This window comes from Phodopus roborovskii, unplaced genomic scaffold, assembly GCF_943737965.1.
Source record: "Phodopus roborovskii unplaced genomic scaffold, PHOROB, whole genome shotgun sequence".
In the NCBI taxonomy this organism is placed as follows: Eukaryota; Metazoa; Chordata; class Mammalia; order Rodentia; family Cricetidae; genus Phodopus; species Phodopus roborovskii.
In genome coordinates, this window is record NW_026126588.1 from 23,016,621 (window position 1) to 23,029,517 (window position 12,897).

A 12,897-nucleotide genomic window follows, 5' to 3' on the forward strand; every position below is an offset into this window, starting at 1 on the left:
TATTCTTGTGATTTTTCTCACGTGCTGGAATTTTGCTTGAACTCTGAATTTTAGTCATTTGCATCTTTCCCCTAACATTAGAAGGAATGTAGAGGAACGCTCTGTTCAGAAGAACTAGTCAAGGTCAAGGCTAACTTACTGTATTTCTAAAACAACCCTTTTTAATGCCTCCTGTGTGCCAGGCATCCTGTTGATAGAAATATATGAAAACTGGTACTGCATTTTACCTGTGCTTTTGGGCCCGGTGGGAATCTCTAGTTGTTTAGAAAACCCTCACTCCAAGCTCTCCGTGTTTTCCAGCAGAGCTTTCCTCTTCTGGCAACTCTCTGGGCTTGTTGGTAGGCTGTAAGTTTTGTTTTCTTATGTGTCCCTGGTTTCCCCTTTCATTAGGCATGAGTCATCTCCGAATCTTTGGTAATGGATACCATTCCTTTGCTTTTCTCCCTAGCCAATCAGCCACCGTCCAAGAACTGCACACATGCCTACCTGTCTCCATACCCCTTCATGAGGGGTGAACACAACTCCACTTCCTATGACTCTGCTATTAGTAAGTATCCCTCACCTCCGGGTTTCTCCTAGGACTGGCCTCGCTGCAAAAGTTTTACAATTAAAAAAAATTGATACCTATAATTATAATGCTCTATGTGCTATTAATGTGCTAAGTGTGAAACGTTAATATTTTAATACACCGTTTATAAGTTTAATTAGAATACAGCTTTGATCTAAAGTTGGAGCTATTGTGGTTCATTTGAGATTTAGGCAAATGATTTAAAACGTAGTTTTGAACTTGAAGACTGTGATGTTTTATCAACAAGAGCTGCTTCCCAGGTATAGCTAGTTAAAATGTAGTGTGCATCCTACTTAAACTTTGTTCTGTGATTGTTGCACGTGAAATCTGATTGTCCTACTTTGTTCATACTCGATTCTGTTGAGAACGATTGGCCACCCACAGAATTAACTGGAAGTCATATTAAAAACATTGTTTTTGGTAATTGAATGAAGGATCAGCGAAACTATCAATACCTTATAGGTACATTGTTCTAAAGAGGAAAACGGAATTCCAATTTGTGTGATGTTTTGAATAAAATAATATTGGCCAGAGCTCTACAGAGGAACATCCACCTTCTCCTGCATGCTTGATGGATGGGTTGCAGAGACTCCCTTAGGTACCCAATTCCTAAGACACTGACATCTCTTACTTAGAGTGGTGCGGCATCTGCATAGCACCCACTCACATCAATCTTCTAGACTTCTTAAAATACCCAACGAATATGCAAACAATATTTAAATAATTGCTATGCTGCATCATTTATGGACTGCAGAAAAAGAGTGAGAACCATGAGCGTGATGTGTGCTCTTTCCCACGGAAAAGCTGGGAGGACACCTCCACACTGTGCAAGACTCCTGCGCCCTGCAGGAGGAAGCAGACACTCCCACTGACAGCAGAACATAGGTAATATTTCAGCTACAGGGGAGCCACCAAGCTGTCCCTTTACTCCCATTTTCAGTTTTATAACATGAACTAGGAGGCAATGTGTGGTTGGATTTCCAGAACGTAGGGTCATTACATTAATAAATAGTATCGTCACTTGTCATTCACATGTTGGGGTCCTTCAGGGACAGAGGTATTATAGACACCATAGATTCAAGAATGTATGCACCTTACGGAGATACCGGAGAATAGGAAGATGAAGTCTCATCATCTGTGCATAATAATTACGCTGGAGATGGAGAGCAAATGCATGCCACGGAAATCCCACTGCAATTATGCTTAGAATTATTATGTAGCACTGTGTGTAATTATTGGGCTAGTGATTTAGATCCAGGGACAAAACTGTATCCAACTTAAAAAAAAAAAAATAATCACCAAACTCTTCTTGTTTGGCTTCTATATGTGACTCCATATCCACTTTAAGCAATTTTATTAACTCAGTAGTTAAAATGATAAAGTTGAACAAAGATATGTCCTAGAACAGAAATAAGGTACGTGGTGATACTTTGTGTTTTAGCTTGCCCGAAGATCAGCGTGCAGAGCTGGCCACACTAGTTAGACACAGAGGCCAGGCAGTGGTGGCACAACCTTTAATCCCAACACTCTTACTCCTAACCCAGACGGATCTCTGTGAGTTCAAGGCCACCCTGGGCTACCAGAAATTGATCCAGTCTACAGGAGAAACAGAAGCAAGTGGTGGTGGCTCACACGTTTAATCCCAGTATTTGGGAGTCACATGCCTGCAATCACAGCACTAGGGACGCAGAGACAGGAAAGGCTATGATGGCGTGGAGGGAAGAATATAAGGTGGGAAGAGACAGGAGTTCATTGCGTTCAGTCTGAGGATTCGGTAGAGGTGAGAACTAGTGGGTGGCTGCTCTATTCTCTGAACCTCTATATCTGACTTGGTTTTTTTTTTTATTTTTTTAATTATGAAGACCAATTAGGATTCACGCTACAAAGATATACGTCTCATTTATTCTCATAGTGATGAACAAGGTTGTCCTTTGTTTCCCATATCCAAGAGAATGCTGTACATTTTCTGAACAGCAGCCAACCTGAACTTTGTGTTTGTGATCCCTGATTGACGAGACTTATCTTCCCCAGACACCAAAGCTATTTTGTAGGCAGCTCTCTGTAGCTCCGTAATTACCAGGTATTATGGTCATTTTCACTAAATTGGAGGGATTGTTTATAAAATTTGAAATACCGTGGCCTGGAAAATTGTTAATGTGACTTTCCACTCACCTGATTTTTTTAGAATGACTGTTGGTCAGTGTTGACTTGTGTGTGAAAATGTAAGGGCTCGTGCCAGAACAGCCCGTTGTAGGCGGAACTAACACAAAGATCCAAGTCTCGGGTGTCTGTTTCACTGAAAGTTGATAAACTACAGTGGAAGGCAAGGCTGAGCACTGTGCGTAGTACGGAGATCGGTGCATCTGAATTGGTGGCACACCTCTGTATTCAGGAAGCAGACGGGAATTCAAGGCTAGCCTGGACTACACAGGCCATGCCCGAACCTGTGTATACATTTGGTTCTAATTCAGTGTTTTCTTTAAATATCTTTTTTAACTCTCGATGACATAGTCTGAGAATCATTCATTCTCAAATTTATATAACAGAACGATTGATTGCCCGACCCTGGTGAGAACCGGTTAATTCTCAGTTTTTGAAACAGGCTGGTGAATTTCAAAGTCCATTAAACAACCCCGTGGGACATCTACCAGGGTTTAGGTTTTCTGGCAGTTTCAGGCTTAGGGTCATGTTGAATTCCAACATGAGAGGCAGGCTCAAAGAATTCCAAGGAAGACTCTCCTCGGCTCATCTACGGACACAGGGACTTGGCCAGCTTCTCCCGTTTAACAACCATTCTTTAACTGTATCGTTGAAAACACACATTTTCATTGTTTACCTGTGCGCTTACATCTTTCGGGTACCTTTTTGCAATTCTATCCTGAGCTCCGAAGAACGGGAGTCTCGTCTGTTTGGCTCAGGACTGTGCAGTATCCGGTGCATCATTATACCTACCTGTGTGTGAATGCTGATGCCTAAGCCTCTGTGGATGTGTGTTGCGTTGCCTCGTTACTAAGCAGGCCCAGATGACTCTTACGCTGCTGGATTTTTCCCCCCTCCCCTTCTTTGTGCATCTCAGTTTCAGGCATAGTTTCCAGCAGGCAGCTGTCCTCTGTCTTCATTCATTGCCACTGTGTACATATTGTATATTCTCTTCCAGTCTTGCCTCCTCTGCCCTCATGTAAAATGTAAACCGAAGAGGATGCTGGGAAACTGGCATCAGGGGAAGGCAGAGGAGAGCCACTCTGAAGCTCTGCTTTAAATAGGGGTCAAGTGCCAGAGCGCACCTCGCCTAAGGCGCTCACGCAACAAGAAGGTCAAGGTTGCTGCCCTGACCATGCTGTGCGGGAGCCAGGCCACCCCTTTCCTCCGCCCATCACTTTATGTTTTACTGACTTCAGCCAACTGTGCCTAGAATCTGCATGTGGGTTCCTGTCAGTCCTCATTCACCGGACTGGACTGTTGCATGCTCCAAAGGTGGGCTCTTCTAGCCACTGTGGCAGATGAGGGGAAGAGAGACAGGCAGGAGGAGGGGGTTTGTGTGAGTCAGCTGAGAGAACCCCCCCCCCCCAGAGGGAGGGCATCCTGATGAAAATTCATCAGGATAGAATAAACTTGTAGGGGAACCCTGCACAGGAGTAACAAACACATTGCTAACTCTGATCAGCAGACGAAGGAAAGCGGGAGGAGGCTAGGATGACAAAGGAAAAGTATTTTTTAAAAAATTAAATTTAATTTAATGTTATATTTTTTCTTATTTTAAATATCGATCCCAGTATCCTCTCCTGCCCCCCACCCCCGACCATCCTCCCATCCCATTCCCATCCACTGCCCAGGGTACATGAGGCCTTCCAGGAGGGATCATCAAAATTTGTTAAGTCATTTGGGGCAGGGTCTAGGCCCTCCTCCCGCCTCTAGGCTAAGGGAGAATCCCTCCATGGGGGAATGTGCTCCCAAAGTCCTTTCGTGTGAACCAGGGATGTGCAGGAAAAGGTTTTTACATGCTTATTTGCTACATGGTTTTAAGCATTGTGAATAGTGAGGTAAATATTCCCAGCCTCCGTTTTAATGCTACCTCACATCGCTCCATAGTTTAACCCAGCGATTCCTCAATATTTTAAGCATTTGCCACTGCCTGTAGATGAGAAATAGTTACACGTATTATGCGGAGTTTATCGTCATTTCGTTACTTACGTCAGGTCTGTGAGCAGTGAGTGAATCAAAACACAGAGATAGATTTTATTTGTATTTGCTGTCAGGTCATGTGACCCGGTGCCTGCCCACTAGTACAGGACACCAAACGACTTTCGGGTTGCGAAAATGTGAGAGGGACAGAGTACGAAGGGAAGGTAGCTAGAAGGGGACGTGCTTAGAAAGGGAAGAGATGGAGTCGGTTTGGGATTAGACGTCTTAAGCTTGAGGTGATTGATGGTGGGACAAGTTTGGAAGTCAGTAGCTCCGAGCGAGCACATCTCTAAAAGTCCTCCACCAGCACAGCAGTTAGTGGTGAGGAAGGCCGCGAGAGAGATTTGATGTCACGAAAATAATGCGGTGTGAGTCAGGAAGCAAAAAGGACAAACGATCCAAAGCCAGGGACGGCAGAATCGCCGGCACATTCAGGGTAGTGCCTTGTCCCAGGAGCCAGCAACAGCGAGCGGGGAGCAAGGAGGCGCGGTCTCTAATGAAGAAAGCAGAGAAAAGGGGGCAAGGGGCTCAGGAAGGAAGGGATCCAGCACTAACCAACCATGCAGTTGCTCAAGACGCCCTAACAGCCCCTCCCCACCAGGGCTTCTGCTGCAGATGCCCATCAAGGTTGCTATTTCTGATTCCTTCTTCCCCTCAACCCGCCCGCCCTGCTGGTCCCACCCTGGATGCCCAGACCTCTGCTCTACACTGCCTTCTGGCTCTCGGCCCACTGTGAGGCTGAGCTTTTGGCCCTTTTTCTGGTGATGCCCTTCTCAACCCCCTGGGGAACTGATTTTCCGTTCCTGAACATTTCATCACCTCCACTCAAGGCTTGCCCTTCCTTTTTCTTCTCCCAAGGGACAGCTTAGGAAGCCTTGCCCCTCATAAAAGGGCGGGGCCACAGAGTGCTGGGAATGCAAAACCTCCCAGGGATGGGTAGGGAATATGCGGTGAGAATGCCCAGAGGCACACAGTTAGCCAACACTGACTGGGGCTGGGAATAGTTACTAAAGAACATGACCGAGAGAGAAACAGACACACACACTCACACACACACTCACATACACACACTCTCTCACACGCACACATACACACACTCACACACACTCTCTCACACACACATACACACACACACTCTTTCACTCTCTCTCACACACACACATTCATTTTACTGTGCAGCATGGAGCAAAACAGGACTTAGAAATAAATGTCCTGCCATCTGATTCTTTGATCTAGCACAGGAATGAATTCGATTTCAGTGGAGTTAAAGTAAACGCTTCAAGTATTTAGGAGATACAGTGGCAAATCTATGCGATCTCGTCAGGATGTCTCTCCCATCTTCCACTTGTAGATCAACTTTCTGGCTTATTTATTTGTTTCTGCACACTCACAGACACCAATTCTGGATATTGTTCTAAACTTAAGTATTTTAAACACTTCAAATTCAGCTAAGTAGAAAAAAAACATGTACTGCACAGAGTAGAAAGTATATCTATCTAGTCAATCTTGAAATTGAAATTGAACAGAAAGTGATTCTAGTCATTTTTTTTCTCCCACAATGCCAACCACGTAGAATTTGGAAATATGTTAAAAATCAACTTGATTTTCTGCTATTCATTCAAGCATCTGGCCCCACACAGCCATGATAACACATTCCCCATATATTGGGAGCATTTCTGCAGTACCCAGTTAACAGCTGATCTTCCATGTGAGTCCTGCCCCCACCCCAAACACAGGTTCCAAGTGATGCTGGCGTGAATATCACCCCCCGCAAAACCCCCCTCACAGAGCTCCTCCACACAGTCACCCTTAGGGATGGAATCAGCTCTACACATCCAGGACCCAGCATCAAAGTTGTAATTAAAATTATTCTTTGAGAGGAAGCTATTTTGTGTATCTGCGATGTATTCATGAGTTTCTCCAGTCAGGACATGACGGCTTCCTGAGAATAAGACAGCACACTCACTCACAGAGGTGCAGCTTAGCTTTTTTTTGGGAGGGCATGCTCTAGGCTCCTCTGTGTGTATCTGCAAGAACCTCCTCCTGCACTCACACAGCACATCCTGGCGTGTCAATCTTGGCATGTATGCATTGTGTGCTCACTGATCCTTTGCTGTGGAGACTATCTAGTGCATTGCTAGATGTTCTATAAGAAGCCTGGCTTCCACCCACTAGATCCCAGTAGAGATCTCTCCCTTGTGACTATGAAACATCGTCTCTAGATGTTGGCCAGTATCCTGGGCAGTGGGGGTGGGCTTGGCACATAAAGTGTCCTCTCACAAGGTCACTCAGGACTTTTAGGCATCCATTCCCAACACTCCTAGCCCAAGGCATAAGCTTTCTGGAGTCATATTTGTTCCTTAATAACGTGGAAACATTGTTTCCGAGTCCCACCCATGCACACCAACATCCATGGCTACTCAAATTCTTTATATAAAATCCTGTACAAAAAAATCTCCAAAGAAATGATGAATATTATTCCATGTCCTTTAAATGTTCTTAGTGACATAATTCTAATGTGATGTGACAGCTTTATCAGTAGTCACTATGCTGTGCTGTTTGGAAGCAATGACTAGAAGTGTTTTGTGTCTGCGCTGGACATTTATAATTTTGTTCTTATTCATATTATTACCTAAAGGTATGGCTTCTTTCCTGAGTGTTTTGATCCAAGGTTAAATCTTGTGTGCTCAGCCTGTCTGTGTGATGCCTGGATGCATGCTGTCCTCAGCCCACCGCCACATCATAATTGTTTACTTCCCTTTTGTCTGCCTTCATCCGAATATACAACCCCAAGGGGAACAAGGAGCCTTTCATATTTAATATTAATGCTTCTGCCCCTAGTGTGGGACCTTTCCTTTGAAGACAGTATCAAAGTATTAACTGCAACAATTTTTGTTTTTAATTGCTAAGTGCCTACGGTACACCTGGCACTGTTCTGAATGCTTCAGGAGAAGCCTGAAATCCTTGCCCTCACAGATGTATACATAAGGCAAAACTAAATGAAAAAAACTAAACACAAAGTCAGAATTATCCAGAATAGAGCTCTTAGGGACATAAAAGATTGTAGAGGTGGGGGAGGTGCATTAGTTCTAAGCAACAGGGAAGGATGGGGGAGCTCTGTTGGATTGGGTTCTGCTGGGCACCTGAAATGTCTCCATGACCCTAAGTGCCTCTTTGGGGACTAGATACAGGGTGCAATCACAGGGCGCCCCTTAGGGAATGGCAGTGGCCAGCTTCTGTGGGAGTTACAAACCTAGCTTCTAGCCAGTGCCCAGTCTTCTGGAACCGTAACTGAGCTAAGAGCACACACAGACACTTCATACAGTTGTGAGTAGCATGAATAGAGATAATAGCATAAGTCCTTAGCAAAACAGTTGTCATATCATTATTCATTAAATGTCAGCTCTTCCTATGATGTTACCCCTGTCTAGGACTCTCAGAATAGGACACCATCAGACCATAAGCACTCATCATGGCTTCCCCCTAGCTGAATGTTTCCTGTCCTGCTATCTCGTGTGTGTGTGTGTGTGTGTGTGTGTGTGTGTGTGTGTGTGTGTGTGTGTCCACATCAGATATTTGGTAGAGTTTTCAGATAGAGTTAATTTTTTTTCTTGTTGTCATCACAATCACCATTGTACTAGTAGCATTGTTATTTAATAGTATGCCATGTGTCCTGGCTAAAGTTTATCTTGTTATATTGGTTGAAATTCAGCCAACGAATGTTTGTTGAGTGCATGTTATTATGTGACAAACATTTTTGTGTAGGTTCTGGTGGTTTTAGGAACAAAGCAACAAAAGCAAAAGAAATCTCTATCATTCTAGTGAGGCAAGGTGGGTTGTTGCGTGTCAATATATCTCATAATGACAGGTCCCATGGAGAGACCAAAAGAGGGGAGGATATGAAGAGAGGAAGGATAATAACTCGCATGTAGTCACGAGAAAGCCTATGAGAAAGGAATCTCACAGTGGAGATGGGCAGAAAGCCCATGACTGACTGGGACTCAGAGAAAGGCATTTCGGAAAGAAGAAACAGGGTCATGGCCACAGTGTGCCCGATGTACACAGAACACGGAAGATCCAGCAGGATGAGAGAGAGTGAGGGCATCATAGAGAGACCAATGCTGGGTGGGGTGGGAGAGTGGGCATGGGGAAGATGCTTACTCAAGAGGAGGGAGGCACCTGTGTGATCTACAAGGTGAAAGGGTGTGCTAGCTCTACAAAGAGTTGAAAGACATAACTGAAGCCAGGGCTCTAGTTAGGAAGTTTTCTACATTGCAGGGCACAGGGAGGAGAATATTCAGATGTGAACATATGCCCGATTCTTGGAGAGTCCTATGCTGATAATTTAAATGCATGTTTTAAATGAACATCTCATTAAAAGAAAACAAAGCCAAACAAAACATCATCATCATCATCATCATCAACAACAACAACTTGTGTGCGTCTGGAAATCTATGTAACTTAAAATAGCAGTCTTTGGAGATGGGTTTTGGTTATTTTAGAATTTAGTTATTTTATTAGTAGAGTTTCATGTAGGCCAGGCTGGCCTCAAACTCCCTACGAAGCCAAGAATGACCTTGAACTCCCTGCCTCCATCTCTGGAGTGCTGGGATTACAGGTGTGTCCTAGTATTTTATTATAGGGCATTTTCAGATATTTACAAAGGAAGTGTACAGTGGCCACATGTAAGGTTGCCACTGTCCAGCTGCAGTATTCACTGTATCTTTCCCCCCCTCTAGAAATAACCCACTGTACTTGCCCTAGTTACTTTTCTATTGCTGTCATAAACATACCATGACTAAAGCACTTAAGAAAGTGCTTAATTTGGGACTTATGGTTTCAGAGGGCTGGAGCCCTCGATAACAGTGAACAAACATAGCAGCAAGAGCAACTGAAAGCAGAGAGAGTCAACTCAAAATGAGCCTGAGTCTTTTGAAAACCTCAAAGCTCACCCCATCCATGGCACATCTCCTAGTCCTTCCCAAACACCAAGCAGTTCTACCAAACATGAGCCCGTGGAGGCCATTCTTACTCAAACCAACACAGTACTATCCTAAAGCAAATCCCAAACACTGTGTATTTTTCTGTGACAAATGTATCAGTATTCAGCTTTGACAGATTCTATTAGTATTACACCTAATAGATTCCACTAGGTGATCACAAGAACAACACGGAGGCTGCCTCTCTCCCTCAGCTTAACTTCCTTCCTCGTTGACATCTTCCACTGGAAGAGTACAAGTCCAGTGCAGGAAATGGACACAGGCAGATAGACAGACTTGATGTGTCCGTATCATTGGCTGTCTCACAAGTAGATCTGTATGGTGTGAGCACCACTCACAATCATCACCTAGGATCAGGCTGTTCCTGTGTGAAGGTTGTACCTTCAGGCTTTCATCTCTCACCATCCCAGCCCTTAGCATTCACTAATGCTAGCATGCTATAGATAGGTCACTACGTTTTTGTCATTGCAATATGATTACAGGAAATGATGCAGCCTGTGACCTAACATTTGCTTCATTTAAAGCTTACGCCCTCGGCATCCATCCAGTTGTTGCGCGCATCAATAGTTCACTCCTTTTTTACTGCTGAGTACTTTGTTTAATCAAGGCATTTGGGATATTTTGAGTTTGGAGCGGTTAAGAGGACGTGTATCATTTCTCATGGCTAGCCCAGTAGTAAAATGAGTGTACAGTAAGTGAAAGTTTTTGTTTGTTTGCTTTGCCTGTGGGGCTTTCAGGATGCTGGCCTTAAACCCAATACTCTTTTGTCTCAGCCTCTCAAGTGCCATGACCCCTCAGGGGTACACACTATAGCTGGGGAGTGTTCAGATTTCTCAGAAGCTTGTCCAAACATCTGTGCCGTTTCACAAGGCCAGAAGTAGTGTGGGGAGGAACTGGCACTCTGCTGCCTCATCAACAGTTTGCCGTTCATTTTGCCTTTGAACTATCTCATAGCCACACAATCGTCTCTGTCCCTAACTTCCATGTCTTCGGTGTTCCATGTGGTGGGATGCACTGCCCACATGTCCTCACCGGCAACCTGTCTGTGTTTTCCCCCATCTCCAGCTGGGCTATTGGACGTCAGAACTACTTTATTGTCTTAAATAGGAATTATTTATTGGATAGACTTTTATAACTATTTCCCATCGTGTAAATTCTTTGTTTTTAAAGGGATGTATAGAAATTTCTGTAAGTGAAAGGTTATAGATTTTGATGGACCTTAAATTATTGACTTAAAGACCATGCTTCTTGTGCCATGTTAGAGGACTATTCCCTGGTGTTCAGGTCTTGGAGACCTCATGTTTTGTTTTAATAGTTGGACATCTTCAAATTTGCGATTAAGTCATGATACATTTTGAGCCAACGTCTGGATGCTGTGTGGGGCCGATTATTTGACAGTGTGTGAAAATCCATTTCAGTTTCTCCTTGTTAGAAACACTGTCCTTCCTCCATGCGGTCTTTGCATTGGTGTAAGCATTTCATTGAATGCTCTTGATTGGGTCTTCTGTATCCTGGATTCTGTTACATTTATCTAAGTATGCATTTCTCTGCCAATCCCACATTGGAGTGTAATGGGAGTTACAAGAACTCCACCGTTGAACTCCAACCCCAGCGCCTGGATTTTTGAAACAGAATCTCATTATTCAGCACAAGGATAGCCTTGAGTTCAGTCCATAGTTCAAGCTGGCCTCAAGCTTTCTATGTAGCCCAGTGTGGCCTCAAACTTGTGATTCTCCTGCCTATATTACCAGAGTTCTGGGAATACTACACTTTTCAATTGTATATTTTCATTTCTAGTATATAGAAATTTAATACAGTGTTTGTAAAATGGTTTCATATGTACAGGAAAATGTGTGGAAAGTACAGAATTTCTCTTTTTTCATCTAATTATCTCCTTCTACTTCATTGCAACAAAGGTCATTTCTTACAATATATACATCATTAGTAATTAAAATATATACATCATTAGTCATTTTAATTAAGGTTTTTATGCTTATGTATTGTATGAGGTTGGGAAAAATGTATTATGACCCACCTCATCATTATAGCGTGATGTAGAGTTGTTTTACTGTCCTGTAAACTCTTTGTGCTCTGCGTCCTAAGTCCCATCTTCCAGAACCCTAACAAAGACATTTACTGTAGGCTTATTTATAGTAGCATTAACTTTTCTTTTTACTTACATGTATGCATGTACAAATGTGTTCCACACATATGTGTATTCGCACCCTTGTAGCTGCAAGAAAAGGAAGTAGGATCCCATGGAGACGAATTTCCAGGTGGCTCTGACCCATTCAACAAAGGCGGTGGGAACTGAACATGGGTCTTCTGGAGGAGCAGCAAAATCTCTTAACTACTGAGCCATGTCTTCAGCCTCTAGTGGTTTGCAATTGACCTGCTTGTATACATCCTACAGTCATTACTCATTATCCAAGAGAAGTATGTTGTCATAGCCAATCATGGCATTTACTTAGGAGTTCAGTAGAAAACTTTGTTTTCTTTATATTCCTTTACCCTGTGGCAATGACAATTCTCTCTCAAGTTTCTTTCACACATACTGCGAGTCATATGCATTGTCACTTAAAAAACATTTATCACCAAACATAACTTAGAAAACTCAAGGGGAGAAATAATAGGTATTGTACTCATTCATATTTTTATGATTAGTCTTATTATTTCTTGACATATTTCTGTTGTTTTGCTTTGATTTAGAAGATTCCCTTTGTGTTTTTGAACAGCTGGGATGGTGACAGATTTTACTATTTTTAGTTATCTGACGTGTTGTGGTGTCTCTCTCATTGCCCAACGCTGTCCTCGCCCAAGTGTTGAGTCTGAGGTTCACAGTTCTTATCTTTTCCGGGTTTGAAGAACATGCCCAGTGCTCCTGACTTTCTTGTTAGTGATAAATATTCACTAATGTCATTTTTTTTTCTGTCTGTGTAAAGAGTTGTTCTCCATCACCATTTTGGGGATGCTTTTCTATGTTGCCAAGTGTCAGAAGTCTGATGTATTTGCTGCCATTGTTACAGTTTAGCTGCAGAACTCTTGGGCTTTGCTTGGCTACTTTGGTCTGTACATTTGCATCTTTTGGTGACTTTGAAAACTTTCAGCAATGGTTTTCCCTGAATGTCCTTTTCAGCCTGGTCCTAT

The 12,897-nt window shown here is 43.2% G+C and overlaps 1 protein-coding gene across 1 annotated transcript in view; it reads left to right on the forward strand.

Annotated features, from left to right (window-relative positions):
- Tmem182 (transmembrane protein 182) overlaps positions 1-12,897 on the forward strand; it is a 34,379-nt gene that overhangs the window by 1,518 nt on the left and 19,964 nt on the right. The window contains exon 3 of the mRNA XM_051204348.1: positions 449-547. Coding sequence (XP_051060305.1) covers positions 449-547 — 99 coding nt within the window. The remainder of the gene's footprint in view (positions 1-448; positions 548-12,897) is intronic.